We start from the raw sequence: 22,547 nt of genomic DNA, 5'->3' as shown, positions 1-22,547 counted from the left end.
TCAGGGGTCCAGCCAGTTCTGTTGTCAGGCTGTTGTGGCCTGCTGCATAGATAATAGGGATAGATCTCACTGATAGATCTCACTGGTAATTCCTAAAAATGTCCTGCATTTTGAAAGAAAATACAGATATTACTACAATAATATTTCAATCAAACCCAAAATATTGATTTAATTTTTGTGTATTTGAAAGTCTGGCCCCCAGAGTTTCTGTCCGGACTAAATCTGGCCCTTGTGTGAATGGTCTTGATGACCCCTGCTCTAAAGCAGCCCCCAACATGCAACCAAGAAAAGTGGTGCCCCCCCCCCCAGGACCCAAGAGAGAGGAAAAGGTGACACATGCCACCAAAAATCAAAATAGATTTTAGTTTTTTTCACTGGTTGAACCCTGAAAAAAGGGCTATGCATGCTTTTCATACCAAAAAACCTTTGTATAAAATACTTAATAACTGCTTTATCATGGCTTTAGTCAATATTTGCAAATCTAACCTTGGCAGCCTCAGATCACACAAAGCCTCGTACTCCCCCAAGATCTTTACAGGAAATGGCCCAGCTCTGGACGAAGTTGTATTCTGCTCTATTTACAAAAATCCCTGGATGTCTGAAACTCACCGGACTGCTCATGAGGTTTCGCCACGTTGGAGGCAGGAAGTTACCGCTGGCTGCAGGAAACACTCCCATCAGCTGCTCCAGCGGCTTGAACTGCACACAACATCACAGACATGTTAACTTTACATTTACTCTGTTTATTAAGCTCTCAACATTTGAGGAGATTGAGATTGAGAAGACAAACTAAACCTGTGGAATGTTGAAATTTAGAGCCCTGGTGATCGGGTGACTGCATAGAAAAGGTTGCTATATGTTGTTTTTGTCAATCTATAAAAATGTGACTATCAACTCAAAATGATGATGATAAAAATGATGAATGTCCTCAAAATGGACATACTAGGATCTGAGGGTTAACTATTTGTAGCCTGCCATCCTCATTCCACCCATCAGCCTGCTGGGGTGGAGGATTTAATGGCTAACAATGCAAATAGTCAATAACTTCCAGTTTTTTTGGGGAAGCCATTGAGTTTCCAGGGGGCCCTTTTCAGCCCCAGCTACCCCTGGCTCTGTTTGTTTACAGAATGAGCATGGTAGCACTACCCTGGGCTGAAACTATTAAGTACAGTACAGTCAAGCAAGTATGGGCCACATTTCATTTCATTTCTAGAATTTGCTGGGCCGCATTTGGCACCTGGGCCATAGTTTGGACACCCCTGCTCTAGAGTAATAAAAACAGAATGACTTGCATTTGCTCACATCGAAAAACGCACTTTTCAAGGGTAAATTAATTAGAGCAACATTTTTAAAACAATACTTGATATTTTCTTCTTTCTGTGGCTCCTTTCTATGATTGAGCTTCAACAGGGACAACAAAAGAAAGAGAAGACAAGAGAGCAGAAAAAGGAAAGAAGTACGAGTCTGTTCTCACCGGTTTGGTCTCCCTCTCGAACTCGGTGAACATCCCTTTGATGTCTTTGAAGTCGGAGGCAAACGGGGCGTAGTGAAACGGGAAGTACCACTTCCAGGAGGCACAGCCCTGCAGACCAACGCAGAAACAATCAGTCAGTTACAATCCAGACATGAAACCAACATCTGCTGCTTCTGTTTTACTAAAACAAGCCCTGCTTGAATATTTTTCACTTGCTAAAAATGAATCTATTCAATAACATCCTCAACCCTCTCTGCTTTTTAAAAACAGTGCAAAGATGTGGAGAAGGAAAGGAGCCAGGGGGTCTCACATCTCTGCCTCTCCTGCAGCAGGAGCTAACTTTTCTTCTGTTTCCTCAGCTTCTTTCTCTTCCTCGTTGGTTGTTTTATTGCGGTTATCAAACACGTACTATCATAACTGCCACCTATACTGGCAGTGAGGATGGGTACCTTACACATTTGAACCGGTACAATACTGATTCCTGGTACTGGTACACAACGGTACCCATTTTTGGTACTTTTGAGTGTATATGCAATAATTAAAAATTGTTTGTAATGTAACATTACAAGTGTTTTTACAAATTACTCCAACATGGAAAACCTAAACTACTATAAGTACCCAGTGTTTTTTCTTTATATTGCACATAAAAACCCAGCCCCACTGCCTCCTATTCCTCTAATTTCCCCTCTTGGAAAAATGTGCGTTCGGGTCCATGGAGGGCTAATAGCTTTAAAACAAATGACCAATAGAGGATGGAGTCAAAATAGCTAAATAAACAAATAAAGGTATAAAATTTAACCAATTACATTTTTACAAATGAAAGTAAACAAACTACTTCCTCTACCATGAACTACGTGTACTGCACATCTTCTTTCCTCATGCAGATCTTTTTCCAACAAAACTAAGACGCCATCTTGCCCTGGTAAGAGCAGAGTCTGCTCTTCACTCATCAATCAATCATGCAGCCATCCACGCAGAAGCACAACCAAGCCTTAATCCACAGAAGCGTCATGCATCCGAACTGTGCACACACACACACACACAGAGTTATGTTCTGTTTGTATTTACTGCTAAAAAATTAATAGAAAGTGGCAAATTGTTTGATTCTGCAATGAAAATCAGCAGTGAAGGCGAGCCTGTGGCTCTGTCACTCCTTCAAAATCACTCTGAATCCATCCATCCTGACAGAGAGCTTCATACGGCACCAGCTGTGCCAAGTTAGAGAGATGAAGAGTGACTTTTAGGACGCACTTACACCAGGCAGTCCGTACAGTGCATTAATCCAGTGTCTGTTAGGTGACTAAGCGAACAAATGTAACGCTTTATCTACTTTATTTCCATGGTTGATATCCACATGATAAACAGGAAAATCACCATGTTTACAGTGAGGATTCGGCACAAGAAAGAAAGAGAGAGAGAGGGGCAAATAAGCAGGAAACAGCAGGAGCCGATCTGCATCATCAATCCTCACACTGCTTCCTCAGATTAGAAGTTTTGCCGTGGTAAACCTTGAACTTCATGTCACAAATATTGCACCGTAACCTGCATTGTATTTTGAAAAATGGAGCGCTACCTTCGACCTCTTCCTATCAGCCATGCTTGTTTTGTTGATTCAGTCCGCTGCTACCGACGTCATTGCTAGCCTGCATTCAATGCTGCGTTCGTGTCCGGCATGGAAAATTGACTACTCTGAAAAATGTAAATCCCTTTTGTTGGAAACAGAAAAAAATGGGTTAGAAATAGTTAAAATGGGTCAATAATGGCAAAAATTGATGGAAAAAGTGGTGGAATTAGATTTTTAAAGCAGGATAAATGGGTTAGAAGTGGCAAAAATTAGGTAAAAGTGCCAAAAAATTACGAAAAAATTGAGTAAAGTGGCAAAAAGGACATAAATAATGGTTAAAGAGGATTAAGAGGTGGCTGCAATGACTTTAAATTGATAAAAATGGGCAGAAATTTGGTGAAATGAAGTGAAAAATTGATATAAACTGACAAAAAAGGGTTAACTAAGGCAGTAAAATAGGCAGAAATAGGTTGAACTGCCAAAAAAATGCATACCAAATAATGAAATGTGGTTTAAATTGATTGGAGCAAAAATAGGCGTCAAAAGTAGTTAATAGTGGCTATATTGGGTCAAAAGAGGCAACAATAGGTGAAGAGTTGCAAGGTTTGGTTTAGATGTGACAAAAACAGGCAGAAAAAAAGGTGGTGGAAAGAGTTTAAAATGGATTAAAATGGTTTTTAAGTGACAAAACTGTGTTGAAATTGACAAAAGTGATAGGAAAAATGTATGAAAACAGGTTAAAATTGAGAAAAATTGGTATGAAGTGGCAAAAGTATCATTTAAATATATCCATTTTTTTAAGGCATCTGGAGACCCCCTCTCAGTGTCTTACAACCCCCATGGGGGTCCCGACCCCAACATTGAGAACCACTGGTTTAGGTACCAAAACATGGTACCATTTGATTTTGTGTGAATCGGTACTCAGGAGTGCCAACGGAATTTGGTCGGTACCTATAAAAGTACCGAATTTGGTACCCATCCCTAACTGGTGGGTTAATAGTTTCCATATTTGTTGTGTGACAACATGATGAATACAAAAAGCGTTACACCTCTAGTTTAGAAGGCTAAACTTGATTTAAAAACACAAAAGAGGATTGATCTGAATGCAGTGAGATTAAAAATGTTAGGCGCTTAAAACATTCTGGAGAAGACCCCCAGACCCCTCTCACCTGGTGGTGCCAATTATAACATGATAAATATTTCATCGGGCTGGGCAATTTATCACATATTAGATTAAATCGTAATATGAGCTGCTGCCATTTTCAAATTGCAGAAGGCACAATATTTCTTTAACCTGAAATTTGTGTCAAAATATCAGTTTAAACTTTTTTTGCAGCAGTGATGTTACGCTTTATAAATCATGCAATCATTCAAGTGGCATTTTTTTTAATACTCTATAAAAATCTTACTTTCTTCATTTTTGTATGTGTTTCTTATTAAATAGGAGAATGACATAAAAGTCACAATTCCCTTCAATGCATAAATTCATACCTAATGTGCAGTATGAATGGAAATCATGACAATAACATTTGTTTTTCAAAACTGTTCAACCCTTATTTAATCCAGTATTGTGTTGGTTATAACAGAATGATTTATTTCCTGCGTTTGTTGGAAAATATGTTCAACTTAAGAAATTATTGCATATCAAATCACAATCCCAATTTTGGGGAAAAAAACTGATCAACAGGTTGATGCATAGGAAAAGAAAACTTTTAAACTCAGTATTTGTGCATTTAAAATTGAATAGGGAAGTAAGATTTTTTTTTTGTCAGTAACTAAAAATTTGCCTCAGAATCAGAATGAAAAAGAATCCTGATAAAATCGAAATCCTGATAAAGCAAAAAAAAAAAAAAAAAAAAAAAGATATTCATGCTCCTTCAATTTAATTAAATTCCTTTTTTAACATTCATATTCAGTGTTGTAAATATTTCTACTTTACTTTATATTCTTCACATTTTATTCCTCGTGGTCTGTATGCTTCCTTTGAACAGGTCAAATTCCTTATCATGTAAAAATGATGAGAGCCAGAAAGCTGGGCGATAGCTGCAGAGAAGGTTCCAACATTCATTTAATTTTTGCCTACAGAATATTTTCATTTGAGCCATTACGCTTGCAGTCTAACTGGTCGAACAAGCAAAAGGAAACACTTAAAACAGGACGGGGAAATGAAAAGAAAATAAAAGCTTTTCTTTGCCCTTTTTACACCGAGGTTCCTCGTCGGTGTGAAGCTTAAAATCCAATCTGAGCAGACTAACGGAGCTCAGCTGACATTTAAAAACCTCCAGCAGCCTGAATCCTGCTCAGACAGAGCGTGGGTTTTAAAACAAACCGTCAATTCCTGAATCAGTTTTGCTTCTCTCTCAAAACTTCAGTGTTGTTTTAAACTACATATGAAGACAAAAACCTAATCCAGCCCTCAGAAATACGGGACTGTGCCCAAGAAGCTGGAGCATGTGAGGACAGAATATTCCCGACACCTGCTGAGAGGCTCTCACATCTCTGAAATCATTCCCTTCCTGAGCTCTGCGTTTCTGAAATGTTTACGAGGCAGCAAACACGATGAGAAATAGGAGAAAAATCTAATCCTGCAGATCCAGCGCTTGGGCCACTTATCCTTCCTGAACAAACACCAAAGAACGACCTTCACTTCCCACAATCCACCTCTGAGAAAACAAGGCCCTCTGATAAACCCTCACATCTCGGCGCTATTATTAAAGATGGTCATTCAAATGATAATATGGGACTTTACCATGATAAAAGCCAGAGGAGGCCCGTCTCCACGTTCAAATAATCGTTTATGTTAATACGGCGACATGTTTCGCCTCCGAGAGCGATTCATGTGTGACTGCGGCAGCCGAGTCAAACACCAGGACGACGGAAAATCTGAATCAACTGTCCTGTTTTAGAACAATCCTAACATGAGGAGAGAAATCACAGGATTATTTTTTTAATCTCTAGATTCATAATTTCATGAAAGCAGAGGACTTCATTCAGTTTTATCGCTGTATCAAAAGACACACAGAATGACAATCTAGTAATCATGTCTGTTTCCTGATTTCTTTCAAAATGAGAGCATCATTAATTTCCAAACCCGACAGATATTACATCTTTAATATCATCGTAGGGACTGAGATGCGTTGTATCTGCACTGTGAGCCAAGTAAGAGCTTAAATTAAGGCAGTATACTCTTCAGTTAAAATCTGAGAGCGGCAAATCTTTTGGAAAAAGCTCATCAGGACAAATATCTACACTTACTTACGACTTCTTTATAATGTTTGTAATTATATCCTTTCAGTGTTTTAAATATTAATGTTTTTAAAAGTAAACTCAACACCTACCTTTTTAGTCTGACCTTTAACTAAATATTAGATAATCAACTTAATTTGTTTGAGTGTTTTAGCATTTCAGTCTGGTATTGTCTTTTAGTATTTAATCGTCTTATCATAATAAACCAAGTTCTTTTTATGTGTATTAGACTTATTTTATCGGTTTTATTGAGCTATTCAAGTGCTTTTACTCTTATTTTAGGATATTTTTGTTCTGTTTTATTATTTCATTTTAATTCACTATTTCTTAAATTTCATTTTATGTTACTTTGTTTTTAGATTCTAACCTAACCTCCAGTGTTTCCTCATTTTGAATTTTAAGATGGCGCTTCCTCAGAACGTATGTTGCTGCTCTTACTGAATCCACTGCTCATGATATTAAATGGACTTGGTAAATGGATATGAGATTGTATAGTTCTTTTCTAGTAGTCTGACTACTCAGTGCACTCTTTGCTATACTTGCCAATACTGTGTCTGGATTATGGGGCAGGATGAGGGGACAGGGGTGGGGAGGGAGGGATGGGTAGGGTGGAGGGATGTATTTTTCTTTTTTTTTTTTAAATTGCTTTGTTTGTATGTAAAGCACTTTGTGCTCCATTGTTCTTCTGTATGAGAAGTGCTATACAAATAAAGATTAATTGATTGATTGATGTGATACAAAGACATGATAATAATAGATCAAACACCAACCATTCAGTGAATAAGTCTGCTCAAGACTTTAACAGCCATCTTCTCTGTTCGAAATGAAAACAAGCAGCCTTCATCAAGGTTATTATAGTTAACTAAAACTCACTAAATAACTAAAACTAAAATACAAAAACCATTGTAGTTAACTGAAATGAAATAACAAAAAGATTTACCAAAAATATAATAAAAATGGAGACAAAATGTCCTTAGTTTTAGTCTTTGACACAACCATACTGGCACCTACACCCAAGTCTGGGGAGTAAAATGGCCTGATCTGATTGGTTAAGACTTCACACAGTGGCAGTTTTCAGTCTAAAGTTTTATTTAAACATCATCTTTAAATAAATGAAATGATAAATGAAGAGGAGGTTGTTTGATTATGTTTCTAAAAAAGAACTCAGCTCTGACATGTATCCGGAAAAAAAAAAACTAATAAAAACTAAATGAAGCATTTCTGCGAAATAAAAATGAAAGTAAACTTACAAACAAGCAGTAAAAATTTCTCCAAACTAATCTGTAATTAAACATAGAAAGTGAAAACGAAAAAAAATATAAACTAAGAAAAAATGCCAAACTATTAAGGCCTTGGCCTCCACACAGAAACACAGGCAGTGTGAATAAAAAATATTAACTAGAGATGCGCGCTATTTTCAGCATTTTTCCATTTGTCATGATGCTTTCTGTGAGGGAGGCTCTTTGACCTGCCTTGTTGCTGAAACATCCTGCAGAGATTATTTTACCCTGCCTCACTGTACCATCAGTATGGGCAGATAATAGCTTTAAAGGGGACATTTTTATGCAAAAATCCCCTTTTCAGGCTTTTCTAACAAAAATATGTACCCCTGGCCTGTCTACAATCCCCTAAAATACAAGAAAAATCCATTCCCTCCCCGCCTCTTTCTTCACCTTCAGAAAATTTCAACTAAAACAAGCCGTTTTCAGATTTTCCCCTAATGATGTCATGTGGGGAGTTAGCCCCGCCCCCAGGTTCGGTTGAAACAGAGGTGTTTTAGACATGCAGAAATCCAATACTGGTGTTTTTTCAGAAACTTCACAGGCATGTTTTGGGGACCTATGACACCAATATAAACTTGTTTTAATGGGGTCAAATATGTGGCCTCTACTGTGTTGGCAGATGTAAGCATTTCTGCTAGTATATCCAGGGTCATCTGACATTAAATGTAATACTTTTTAATACCCTTTTCAAGGCCTTCTTCATAAATTTAAGGACTCTATTGCATTTTTAACTTCCTTCTGGTTTCATGAACTGCACAGTAACATACTGTATATCAGTGATCATCAACTGGAGGCCCGGGGGCCATATCAGGCCCCCCACAGCTTCCCATCTGGCCCCCAGAAGATAATCACATTCAGAAATTTTAAGCGTGCAAAAACATGGCATGCTTTTGTTTAACTTTTTTATTCAAGTTTATGTAAAACTGTCAACCTAGTGGATGATCGGACAAGAGGCACACTAGTATTTCTGTATTTTAGCATGGTAAACACATACTTTTCATTGTCATTTTGATTAGAGTTGCAGTTTTTTGCATGGATTTCCACATTAGGCTCGTTGAGAGTGCAATTTCCCCCTCTGAGAATCTTCACAGATGATCTGTGTCCTGCAGCAGCATATTAGCATCAAACTCATTGACAGACATCACGGTGGCTCCAGAAATATTTAGCTAAAATATATCAATCGCCCCCTTGTGGCTGGCTGCAGTGTAAGTGATAGGGACCGTTTCAATGTCTGGCCCCCACAGCATCGGTCAAGAAAAAGCTGGCCCTCATGAAAATGGAGTTGATGACCCCTGCTGTATATGCTTAGTGCTGAGCGTAAGATGAAAATAAGACAACACTGGAAAAAATGCTACCAGTATTTCTTGTTTTAGTGAGAAAATTAATCTTTATAAGAGCATTTTTATGAGAGGAAAACACCTGGTAAAGTAGCTGTCAGTGGAAGGTTCTGATTGGCCTAAAAGTAGTGATAGTCATGCTAAAGTCATAGAAGCCACTTTAAGTTATAGCTTACTATAGTTGAGTTATATTATATTTAATTTCTAGGTTTGCTCAGAATTCTCCCAGCATACATTAAGAAGAACCAGCACATCTTCATTCATTGGTCAAGTGTTTTAAGTATTTCTAAATAAAAAAGTGGGAAAACTAGCTAACTTTGGTTGAGGTAAGAATTTAATTGAATGCTACAAAATTTAAGACCTCATTTTTCTGCATGTAAGAATTTCAAATCCTTTTCAAAAGCCCTAATTTGATGTTTCACCTTAAAACTTTTTCAGACCCTCAGACAGCCTGATATCAGCAGACATCTGCCACCATGCTTCGCCTTATCTGGATCTTCATTCTCTGTTTTACAGACCAATTTATGACGACTTAAGCGATTTAGTTTTTAGGAAAACGTCTTTGATTAGTGCTGACTTCTGGTTTGATGAGTATGAAAAAACTGAGTTGTGTTTCAGAAAATGAACCTTTGCTATAGCAGACTTTATCTGCAAAGCCTGGGAGAAAAGGCAGAGAGTACTGATAACTACTGAGCTGGAAAAAGATCACGCAACTTTGTAACTGTAATGAATTTATCTTTTTGTAAAGCACTGCAATTGTATTTCTGGTGTCTTATAAACCCATGAGGGTTTTTGTGCATGACTCATGAATAAAGTACAACCAATCAACCATCAATCTCTAAGCTTCTTGTCCGCCCTGCAGGAACAGGCATGGAGGGGGTTAGGTGCGTGGGAGGGTGGGGTTCAGGGCGGACTGGTTTTCAATGTCATTCCCTAAACTGTACTGTGCTCTAAGGCCTTGGTTCTCATCTGCTGGGTTGGGGCCCAAAAATCGGTCATGGAGGTCTTTCTAGAATATATGCCAGGAAAGAAACAGGGAAAAAACTCCACATCTGCAGGTCCTAAGAGGATATACACTAAAGCCAAAGGTGTACTTTCAGCTTTTCCTATGATAATCAATAAATTCCAGTATTTGCCCCAAGATTTTTACTTATTTATCTCCTTTTCTTTGAATTACCAAGCTGAGATAACAAGGACATTCCTTGAGAAATTACCAAATGTTCATGCAGTCTTGAGAAACTGGATTAGAATAAAATGCATGCATGCATGTCTTCTTCTATGATTAATTGCTTTTTGAACATATTTGTTGTTTTCTGTCTCTTGGAGGGATCTGGAGTCCCCCAGGACATTTAGAATGACCAACATCAAAGTCCCTGAATTATGGAGAATATTTCTGTGGGTGAAGGTGATTAAAATCATAGAGGGTTGTCTAGCGAACACAGACTGGATAGAGACATATCTTAGTAAATCTAAGACCTCTCACTGGTAAAAATCAGATTTAAAACAACTTAACTTTGATTTGAACTTGTGAAAAATATAGAGTAAAAATAATTAGAATTTATTAGAAGATAAATGTGTGAAAAAAAAATTAATTTGTGTTTTCATTTCATATTTTCAATTTTGCATAGCACAATTTTGCCTTCTATACATTTTTTGAATTTTCTGTCATATGTTGACATTTTACATTTATTATTTGGACTTTTTGATAATATTTTGGCTTTTCAAATTATTATTTTGATTTTTTTAATCTCATATTTTGACCTGTTACATTTATTATTTGGACTTTCTGATAATATTTTGGCTTTTCAAATTATTGTTTTGATTTTTTTACTCTCATATTTTGACCGTTTACTTTTATTAGTTGGACTTTACGCTAATATTTGGGCTTTTCACATTATTATTTTGATTATTTTATCTCATATTTTGACCTTTTATATTTACTGTTTGGACTTTTAGCTAATATTTAGGCTTTTTTAATTTTTTATTTTGATTTCGTATCTCATATTTTGACTTTGTCAATTTATTAATTTGACTTTTGTCTAATAGTTTGGCTTTTAATAGTTATAATTTTGATGTTTAATCTAGTATTTTGAGGTCCACAATTTTAAATTTCATGTAATATTTTGGTCTTAAAAACATGATTGTGACTTTCTTTTTTACATGTTTGCCTTTGAAAAGATTTTTTATCTCAGATTTTGAGCCTTTTAACTAGTCCTTTTGACTTTTTAAATCTCAAAATCATCTTTCATCAGAGCTTATTTATTCCCCATAATATATAACCAGTGAACACAAGGTTGACTTTTTGGTTTAATGTGGACCCTGTTAGGCCTTGAGGTTAGACCTTTATTCAGAATCCAGCCCCTTCTGTGACTGAGTTTGACAACCCTGTTTTAAGACTTTTTATGGCCTTAAATTTCAAATGTGCAATTTAAGACTGTTGAAGACTTATCAAGGATCAGCAGAAACCCCCTAGATTTACTTGAATTTTAAAGGAAGGCAGCGTGTTCTCTTGTAGATATGAAGTGTGCAGATAATGAAGTCAGATTTTTATTGTGCAGATGTGAAGGAATTAAACTGAGCTGTTCATTTACCTCTGCCCCTCTCAGAGAAACCTCTTACTCTGATTTTATACGACTAAAATATATTTGCAAATATCCTCCAGAAAGTTAAATAAACAGAGCCCCTAACAAAGCTTTCAATAAAGCAAACTCAAATGCACGTCTCTTCTTTCTGATGGCATTATTCAACTAAACCTAACACTAGAGACAAAGGGGGAGAGTGCTGCACAGTGTGGTCAGAGTAGAAGAGGATGCTGTTGGAAAACAGAGAAAGAGGGGAAAGTGTACGTAACATCACAGTTTAGAAGCATTTAGGAAAAAAGATTATTTTATTTCTTTTGAATTTTCTTTCATCTGTTGTGCAGAAAACTTTCATTTAAGGGTCTAAATCCTGAACAAAAACAACATCTATGGTCGGTTTAATTCCTATACATAAAAATTTAACTCCAGATCTCTAAAATTCATCTAAACAGGACTTGTGTAAAAATTCTAAAGACATGCGAGAGCTTATTGTGATTTTATTCCTCGTCCATGTTTTGGATAAATCCAGCTCTGTGTTCCCTGATCACTCAGCGAGGTGTGCGTGATCATAACTCTGCAGCGGCGGTGGACAGAAGCGTGAATGTGTGGCTGCTGAGAGCAGACACGTCCCCCCGTCTGCCGAGGGCCCGCTAATGAATTCATCCAGAGCGGCCCCCTGAGACGGGCTTTGGATTGGCGAGCGTGTGGAGTCAACAGAGCGCGCATACACATGGCTCACAATCAGCCCCGACAAATCCCCCCCGGCTCTCCTGAAGAGGGCCCGCGGCTGATTATTTCATTTCAAGATAAAGATCAATATTTTACTACAATAAAATGATTTAGTGTTTAATCACACTGCAAACAATCCGAGGAGATAGCAGCGACGGCTGAAGGGAGCTTTATTCGACTGAGACACTCCACAGAGAGGACTTCTTGACTCCACATTAAATAAAAACAAGAGTGGCTCTGTTTTAAATGCTTCCCTTTGATAGAGAACCGTTGGTATCAGACAGGAAGAACTTAAATAAAAACAAGAGTGGCTCTGTTTTAAATGCTTCCCTTTGATAGAGAACCGTTGGTATCAGACAGGAAGAACTTAAATAAAAAGAATAAGGCTAAAACTGTTCCTACAGACCTGCTGGGCATTTCAAAATCTCTGAATAGTGATTATTTTTCTCCTCATCAAAGCAGCTTAACATCCATCCAGTTTTTAAATTCTATGAGAGGAAAGGTCAAGAGACCAAGTAGTTTTACCAGTTTCTAAAGCCAGCGTGATGTAATACTTTAACCACAGATGGAGGATTTTAGTTAACAGAGAATAAATCAACCAGATGACAGGTTGGCCTAACAACTGGCTGTTCCATCCTTGGTGTTTGTGATGACTGTGAGTGGAGGAATGTTGTCCCACTCTTCTTTGCAGAATTGTTTTCATTCAGTCACACTGGAGGGTTTTCCAGCATGAACGGCCTGTTCAAGGTAATACCACAGCATCTCAGTCAGATCGAAGTCCAGACTTCGACTAGACCACTCCAGGACCTTCATTTAGCTTTTAGTCCATTCAGAGGTGGACTTGCTGGTGTGTTTGGGATCATGGTCCTGCTCCATAACACAAGTGTGCTTGAGGCTGAGGTCATGAACTGATGGCCGGACATTCTCCTTCAGGATTTTCTGCTAGAGACAGAATTCATGGTCCCAGGTCCTGGTCCAGACCATCACACTACCACCATCATGTTTGACTGTTGGTCTGATGTTCCTCTGATGAAATGCTGTGTTAGTTTTACCAGATGGAACGGGACGTACACCTTCCAGAAAATTCCTCTTCTGTCTGCTCAGTCCTCAGAATATTTTCCCAGAAGTCTTGGGGATCATCAGGATGTTTTTAGTCGAGATGAGCCTTTGAGTTCTTTTTGCTCAGCAGTGGTTTTGGCCTTGGAACGCTCCCATGATGCCACTGTTGCCCAGTCTCTTTCTGATGGTTGAATCATGAATTCTGACCTAACTGAGTCAGTGAGGCCTGCAGGTCTTTAGATGTGGTTCTGGATTCTTTCCATGCACTCTTGGAGTCATCTTATTAAGCCGGCCACTCCTGGGAGGGTTCACCACTGAGTCCCAAAGCATTAGAAATGTCTTTGTAACCCTTTCAGACTGATAGATGTCAGTGACTTTGTTTCTCATCTGTTCTTGAATTTCTTAAGATGGCTCCATGTTGGAGATCTTTTAGCCTACTTCACTTTGTCAGACTGGTTCTAGTTAAGGGGTTTCTGGATCCTGCAGGTCTGGCAGTAATCAGGTCTGGATGTGGATAGTCAAGCTGAACTCAGCTTTATAAAAATAGAGTTAATCAGAGTTAAATCATGATTTAACAAGGGGAGGACTGACTTTTCCATGTAGGTTTGGTTGAACTTTTTTCCTTAATAAATGAAATCATCGTTTAGAAACTGCCTTAATCAGGTTATCTTTGTCTAATCTTAAACTTAGTTTGATGATCTGAAACATTAAAGTGTGACTAATATGCTGCAAAAGCTGTATTTCATGTTATCAATGTAAATGAGCCTCGGAGGTTTCAGTGTTACCTGGTAGTAGTAGCGCAGCACCCAGCAGAGACCCTCCACGTACGACTTCACCACCTTCTTCCTGAAGTCTTCATCGGTCACGTCCACGTCAAACTTGTTCTTATAGTATCTCTGCTTCCAACCTTCCTCCCATAACCTGCACATCACAAACATGAGGTTAGAATTCACTAACAGAACCACTTTTAGTCAGCAAATAAGCAAATAGACTAATCAAGTTATTTTTATTTAAATATTTTCATTTTTTAAATTTTATCCTTTACCCATGAAATCAGTCCTAAGTGCCAATACTAAAACCATCGATAAGATGGCAATCGCAATAGTTAGCCCACATATTTCTTTCACTGTTATGTTCTCCATCACTGGATTAGATGCCAGTATGTCATGATTGGCAAAGAACATGCACAGGAAACGGGATTTTTCTTTTGATTTTCAGGCAGAGGAAACCGCAGCTTTAATCAAGACTAGAATGCGTTCATCATGTACTATATTTGTTTATTATTTGCTGACAGGTGGATTTCTATAAAATAGATCACATTTTAAGTCATTGCTGATAAAAAAGGTCAATCTTGATTGTTGTCGGGGCTGTTTTGGTAGCAGTACAGATTGATTTAAACCAAAGATTTACCAAATACCACAAAATCTTTATTCCACTCTTTATTCTCTGAATTTAATCATGTTTTGGATGTGGCTCTTCGGCCACCAGGAGATGATCACTGCCCTAGAGCCTTGGTTCCCAATCTGGGGTCTGGGACCTCCTTAAGGGGGCGCAAGAGGGTCAAATAAAGGTCATTCAACTTTAAACTATCTAAAATCAGGATAAAACACTTGTTTTTTGGCTGTTTTGAGGTTTATTTTAGCCACATTAAAGGTGCAGAGTGTAATATTTAGCCTACTAGCATTTAGCAGAACAATCTGGGTAAAAAGGAAACATATTTATTTTTAGATCCATCTAAATTAGCATTTTATCAGCTGAATATAGAATTGTTTTTTGTTTTTTAACTTAGCATAAGCCTTAGGGAAGTTTCCCTCCATGGACTCTGCCATCTTGGATTTTTGCATTTTGCATGTTTCTACAGGGGGCAGGGGTTAAAGCTGTTGCCACGCTGCAAAAACGTTCCTGGTCCGCTTCCAGGTCAGGGTCTTTCTGTGTGGAGTTTGCATGTTCTCCCTGTCCATGTGTGGATTCTCTCGGGGTACTCCGGCTTCCCCCCACCACCAAAGACATGCTCGTTAGGTTAACTGATGACTCTAAATTGCCCGTAGGTGTGAGTGTGAGCCTGCCTGGTTGTCTGTCTCTATATGTCAGCCCTACCATTGACTGGCGACCAGTCCAGGGTGTACCCTCCCTCTCACTAACCCCCAAGGGGATAAGAAGTTTAGAAAAAGGACCATAAAAGAGACTAAATAACAGATACATATTTTTAGTACCACTGGCTGGCAAGCTTTCATTCTCCAAATGAAGAGGTGTTTGTGAGCCAAAAGGCTTTCTTTCATGACCAGAATAAGCCAAATGATCAGCTGGATAGCTAAGTGGTTTACATTGCAGACTCTGTTACAGGAGGTTGGGGGATTGGATCCCAGTCAGAGCACAAGGGGTATCCAGCGTGGGCCAGAAGCGCATGTCCAAGCTGTGCAGTTTTGGACGATAGCGCCTGCTAAATTATGCTGCAACGTCATAAATAGTCTGGATCTAGAAGAAAAGGGGACAGTTTTCAAGCAAGATCTTGACTTGGTGGAAATGGACCAAAAGTGAGAGCTGCTCCTCCAGATTTTAGGAGGCTTTTAATGCATGTCTGTTCCTCGTTGTCCGTGATCTTTTGAAACTTTTTATCTGACTGTGTGTCAGGACGCAAAAGAAGATCAAGATCTTTGTTCCTCCCTGTATGCCAGTGTTACTCAACCCTGCTCAACCAAAGAGCCAAATTGTGAAAATACATTTGCAAGAGCCACAATTGGAGTGGTGAAAAGTGGCAAAAACAGCTTCAGTAGCAATACAACTAAGTTAAAGGTGGTAAAAATGGTCAATAAGCAGCAAACACTGAGAGAAAAAGGGCAGAATATGGCAAAAACGGGTAGGAAATAACCAAAAAAAATAAGTTAAAGGTGGCAAAGAGTTGTCAAAAAGTCGCAAAAATCTAAAAAAAGGAGGGAAAAATGGGGAAAAAAAATGAAAAAGGTAGGGAAAATCAGCAAAAAGTGGCATTTAATGGCAGAAGGCAGCATGAATGGGTGAGAAGTGGCAAAAATGGGCAAAAAGGGGCAAACATTGTGGGAAAAGTGGAAAAAATTGGAAGAAAAAGTGGGAGAAAAGGGATCAAAGTGGCAAAAATGGCTGAGAAGTGGCAGAAAAATGAGTTACAGGTGGCAAAAATGGTCAAAAAGTGGCAAAAAATGAGTGAAAAGTGACTCTAATGGGCAAAAATGAGAAAAAAGTTGGAAAAATGGGATTAGGTAAAATTTAACTGCAAAAGGAAGCTTATATGGTGAGAAGTGGCAAAAATAGGTGACATGGGGCAAAAATTACAACAAGCAGGATAAAAGTGTCAAAAATGGGTGAAAGGTGACAAACAGAAGTGGCTAAAATGGGTAAAAAAGGGGCAAACGCTGGAGTAGAGTGGCAAAAAAGGGGAGAAAGTGGCAAAAATGGGTAAGATGTGGTTAAGAAAATGGGTTTTAGTTGGCAAAATGGCTAAAAGTGGCAAAAAATGAGTGAAAAGTGACTAAAATGGGCAAAAATCAGCAAAAAGGTGGCAAAATGGGCAAAGTGCATAAAAGAGTGGAAAAATGGGGAACAGGTGGTATTTAATTGCAAAAGGCAGCTTAAATGGGTGAAAAGTAGCATAAAAGGTAATGACAAAAGGTGCAAAAAATTGCTAAAAGCAGGATAAAGTGTCAAAAAGAAGAGGCAAGAATGGGAATAATTTTTCAAATTAAGACATAAAAGAGCCACATGTGGCTCCAGAGCCACGCGTTGAGTATCACTGCTCCATGCGGAAGTCCCTTCCTGCCCCCCATCTGGAGTTTTTCACAGGGACATCATCTACCAACGGCCTCAGCTGTGATAAGTTCAGACTCTTCCATTGTGTTTATTGTGAATGCCCAGTATGCATGTATAATGAGACCACGATGAAGCTCTACTATTGACCAGCTCTCTTCTTTGGTCCTGTCTGCTGCTCTAATGTGATTCCTTCCATTACTTGTTTGTTCATGACCTTGAAGATGAATGCTTTCTGCTGTTGAACGTGAGAGTCAGTGGCTGTTTAACAATGTTTGTTGTGTAAATGTACCTAAAGGAAACATTAGCTTATTAATACCGCTGGTTTGGAGGATGCTGCTCGTGTTAATGTAGTTTTCTGTCAGTCTATAGATTAAGTTCCTGTCTGCTGCTGGAACAGTTTAATGGCTTTGACTCCTCCGTAGATTTGGGGCGTCGACGTCGTTCTGCACACATAATCAAGCCGCTCCAGCATCTGTGCGGCGGATCCTTGGAGCGGCCCGCGGGGAGCGCCGGCTCCTGCGAGGAAAGCCTCCATGAATACCAATTTAGCCCCGTGGATTTAGCAGCTCTGACAAGTGCGTCACAGAGGAATTTACTTGAATATTCCTGCTTTCCATATTAATCACGTGCAGATGGAGGTGGGAGCTACTCAGCAGAGGGGTTAGTGTGTGTACGTGTAGGGGGAGCTGGTGGAGAGTTAAACAGCTTGTGCTACAGCGCCGTGGCATTAATGAGTTTCTGCTTGGGCTGGTGTTTCACTGACTGGGTCTGTCAAGAATTATTTTAAAGATATTTTTACTAAACTACATGCACGCTGACAAACACTGTTAGCAATGTTAATATTCAAGCGTACCAGAAACCCCTTATATCAGCGGTGTCAAACTGAATCACAGCAGGGGCCGGATTCTGACTTTGGGTCTAACCTGAGGGCCTAACAGGGTCAATATTTAACCATGGACTGTCAACCTAAATGATTTTGTGATTAAATGGTCAACCTGGTAAGTTTAAAGGCTCAAAATCTGAGATAAAAAAATCAAACTTCTAAATTTTAAAGGTAAAAACATGACATTTAAAGTCAAAATAATGATTTAAAAGGCAAAATGTGAGCTATGTGAGCACTGAAACCATGATTTTTAACTGTCAAAATATAAGATAAAGTTAAGTTAGGAATTGAAATGGTCAGCAAAAATGAGATAAAATTCAAATTCATGAGTTTTAAAACTCAAAATATGAAAAAAATTAAAAATTATGAGTTTAAAAGGAAAAAATTGAGATGAAAGTCGAAGTTAGAAGTAGAAATAGGCCAAAACGTGAGATAAAATTCAAAATCATGACTTTAAAAGATAAAAACCTGAGATAAAATTCAAAATCATGACTTTAAATATGAGATAACAAGTAAAAGTAATGAGATGTAAAGGTTAAAATATGAAATAAACAGTCAAACCCATAACTTTGAATCATAACTGTGAGATGAAAATATAGAGAAAACATGCTAAATTATCCACTGATAGTCTTGGTTTTCTTTTTTAAAGAGCTCCTCCTGTTCAGTGGCAGCAGCAGCATAAAACCCTGTCCTCTAAAACAGTGGTTCTCAATGTCTGGGTCGGGACCCCCCTGTGGGTCACGAGACACTGAGAGGGGGTTTCCAGATGCCTTAAAAATCTTAAAATTAAATATTCTTTAAATTAAACTGTTGCCACTTAAAACAAATATTGCCTAAGTTTAATGCATTTTTGTCATCAAAACCCATTTTTGTCCAATTTAAACCCTTTCATCACTTTTTTGCCTGTTTTTGCCACTTCTAACTTAACGTTGCCACTGTTGACTCATTATTGCCTATATTAACCACTTTTTACCATATTTTACGCCCATGTTTGCCCATTTTAACCACATGTTAAGATTTGGTATATTCATTTTTGACAGTTTAATCCATTTCTGCCTATTTTTCTGTCTCAGCTAACCCGTTTTTGCCAGTTTATATAAATTTTTCATCCCATTTCACCAAATTTTTCACTAATTTCTGCCACTTTAAAGCCATTTCAGCCACTTGTTAATCCCCCTTTACGACCATTTATGGCTGTTTTTGCCACTTTAACCCTTTTTCATATTCTGCTTTTTATCTTGCTACTTTTATCTAATTTTTGCCACTTCTAACCAACTTTAAAACTTTTAAAATCCAATGTCACCACCTTTTCCAACATTTTTTCACCATTATTAACCTATTTTAGCCATTTTTTTGACCCATGTTAATTATGGTTTTAACAAAAGGGATTTAAATTTTGAAGGCTATTTATTATACAGTTGAATAAAACAGACATTTGTTTCTTTGATAAGAGTGGTTATTTTTCAGGTGACCTACGCTGAACTTTACCATAGACCATGAATTTGCTGACCATGTTTCCCCAGTCTTGCTGGGTCCCAGAAAGCTCTCCCATTTATCCCCCCTTATGGACGACCTTGTCTGCACATGACTGTTCTTGATTGTGGATGAGTCCTGCCACCTTCAAGTACAGTGGGGGTCCCCGGTCTCTGGCACCTTTATTCTTGGGGTCGCGGGCTGAAAATGTTGAGAACCACTGCTCTAAAACACCTTATTTTTCCACCAAAAAATCAAGTTTAACAAACAAACTAGACAGAATGTTGTAACTGAGATTTCTAAGGGATGAGTTGGAGAGGTGTAAATCTGAAAAACGGCTTGTTTCAGCAATAAAAGAAACCGTTTTTTTCTTTTTCATTTGAAAACAAGAATATTGCTTAAAATCTTGAATCCAGGTTTTGTGTGAAAAAAAATCAGGATTCAATTTTTGACCACATTGCCCAGCCCTAGTTGAAATTAGCCAAGAATTAATGGGACACTGATCATTTTCCTGTTGCCTACCTGCGCACCGAGGCTGTGCAAGATCAGCTGGGAATGAAGCTGGATTGCAGCAGGGTGTCTCACCCAGGTGGAACACTAGGCTGTTTTACAGGATACCAAAGATATGACTCTGACTACGATCTCCCCACACAGCTAGTGATGAAAACTTTACCACTCTTCCCTCTCCATTTGAACAGCTGACAAGAACAGCTCATCAGATTCATCCGCTGATGACGTGATCGTCTCCGTAAGACATTCAGAGGCTGTTAGCAAATGATTTCAATAAATAGCATCCAATCCACTTTCCTGCATTGCTGAACCGTGACCTCTATTACACACCTTCTTGAGTGTGTGTCTATTCATGGAAGTGCACTGCCACCTCTCCCTCACTGACCAATCAAAATCAAGAAGGGGTGGGACTTCAGACATTAATACCGATGGCAGAGATACCAATCTGACTTGTCTTTTTGAGGGAATAATTCCCGGTCAAGAGCTGCTGCAACCCAGGACAAATTTTCTTTGAATGGTTTTTGGAGGCATTTCCATGAATAAAGACAAATCTGAAGCACACAGAGCCGTTTGAAATGTACCCTCTGGATACCACTGAGAGAAGCAGGTCATCTTTCACATCCTTCAACAAAAAATGCCGGTGGGATGTGCTCCGACACTGAAATTGTTGGCTGCTAGTGCAGTAATCACCGTTTATAGATCAATAATAGTCTTACCCAAAGGATTTTTTTAGTCTCTTAGTTGTATATCCTGCTACTTTAACCTTCACATTAAGGTCATCCGTCCACATTCATGGCTTGTTAAAGGTCTTATCAGACTGTTCACGTTTAACCCTGACCCCGTCGGTCTCCCAGCCTGTGAAGGTTTACCTGACGTTGTCTTCGGGCTCTGGCTCGCTGTCGCTGTCCTCGGCTTTCCTCTTCACCCCCCTGCCGTCTGTGCTGTCGCTGGGACCTGCAGACGACTGAAAAATACAGAAGACACACGTCAGAGAAAAACCAAACCCATTCAGATTAGTTTTTAACAGACGTAATAAAGAAGAGAGTGAGCTGAACAACTCTGATGTCTGGATTTTCTTCTCGTTATATGGATTATTTCACAGACTGCTTTGATGATTGTCTTAGAAATAGTAAAGCTGCTGTTCTGTTATATATTTAACCTCCTAAGACCCTGCATGCACATGTGTGGATGACACATTTGGCTCTCCTACAGCAAAATAATAATAGTTTCTGCTACTTTAATTTTTGGGACCGTTGTCCAGAGCAGTGGTTCTTAAATGAGGTGACAAGGCACACTAGTGTGCCCTATGGCAAGTCTAGGTGTGCCTTGGGAATTTGTACAACAATATGTTATTACTACAACTTTATGGCAAGTACTGTAACCAGGCCTTCGCACAGATCTGGCTGGGCCCCTGAACAAAAAAAGACAGAGAATGGGACCCTCCCCAGGTGGGATTTGTTGATATCAGTGCATGTGTGTTGGATCAGCAGCATTTTTGCCATTTTTCATCACTCTTATCCTCTTTTTACCAATTGTTTGCAACTTTTAATCATTTTTTACCACCTTTTGCTACTTTTTACCCATTTTTGCCACATTATGCCCATTTTCACCGATTTTATGCCTTTGTTTGGCCACTTTTTTGCCCTACTTTGCACTATTTTTCATCACTTTTAACCCATTTTACTAACTTTTTGCCACTGGTCACCCACTGTTGCCACTTTTTTGACATTTTCACTAGTTTTTGCCACTTTTAACCCATTGTCTGGCCACTTTTTGCCCATTTTTGCTATAGTTAGGCCATTTTTGACAAATTTTTCATCACTTTTAATCCCCTTTTGCCACCTTTTTGCAACTTTGTTCAGCCACTTTTTCCCATTTTTGCCACATTTTTCATCACTTTTAAGCCATTTTTACTACCTTTGCCAAGTCTTTTTACCTTATTGACACTTTCAACACATTTTTGCCACTGTCACCCCATTGTCTGGCCACTTTTTGCACATTTTTTACTTTGTTTCACCAATTTTGCCATGTTTTTGCATCACTTTTCATAATGTGAATATGGTGCGCCTTGAGATTTTGGCTTAACCTTTGGTGTGCCTTGGGCAAAAAAAGTTTGAAAACCACTGGTCCAGAGTATCAATAGAGGTTTAAGTAATTTGCTTAAGACGTTGGAATAATTTGGCGATATTGTTTTATTTAGTAATTTGTTTATTTATTGCATTTTTATAGAAATTTGGGAAATTAATTTGTAATTTTTCGGGAATTGGGTTAGAAATTTGGAGGTGGGGGTCATCCTTCGTTATTTTATGTAATTTTTGTGAATTTTTGGAGAATACCTTTTTTGAATTTGAAGTAATGTTGCGGTACTTTTTATAGGATACTTAAAAAATGTGTTCAAGAGTTTTCACAGGAATTTTAGGTAATTTGTTGACATTTTTGGGAAATTTTTTTGGGTTTTGATAAGGACATTTCTAAGAAATTCCTGTTCAAAGACAAAGCTGCTATTTTAACTTAACAGACAAACCAAAAACGCTTTCCAAATAAAAGCTCAGGTCTCAGGAGGTTGATCAAATCTTGTCTGTACTAAATGCTCTCAGGGATTTCCTCTGGTGTGGATTTGCTATGTT

General features: G+C 38.4%; 1 protein-coding gene across 1 annotated transcript in view; it reads right to left on the bottom strand.

The window, feature by feature from the left end:
- Positions 1 to 22,547, bottom strand: part of xrn2 (5'-3' exoribonuclease 2) — a 99,512-nt gene that overhangs the window by 57,530 nt on the left and 19,435 nt on the right. Inside the window, exons 17-20 of the mRNA XM_041805417.1 lie at positions 20,790 to 20,884; positions 14,057 to 14,192; positions 1,475 to 1,582; positions 610 to 699 (exon numbers count right to left, since the gene is read on the bottom strand). Coding sequence (XP_041661351.1) covers positions 610 to 699; positions 1,475 to 1,582; positions 14,057 to 14,192; positions 20,790 to 20,884 — 429 coding nt within the window. The remainder of the gene's footprint in view (positions 1 to 609; positions 700 to 1,474; positions 1,583 to 14,056; positions 14,193 to 20,789; positions 20,885 to 22,547) is intronic.

This window comes from Cheilinus undulatus, linkage group 14 (genome assembly GCF_018320785.1).
Source record: "Cheilinus undulatus linkage group 14, ASM1832078v1, whole genome shotgun sequence".
Lineage (NCBI taxonomy): Eukaryota > Metazoa > Chordata > Actinopteri > Labriformes > Labridae > Cheilinus > Cheilinus undulatus.
Note: the sequence above shows the minus strand (reverse complement) of the source record. Positions and strands in the feature narration are given on the sequence as shown.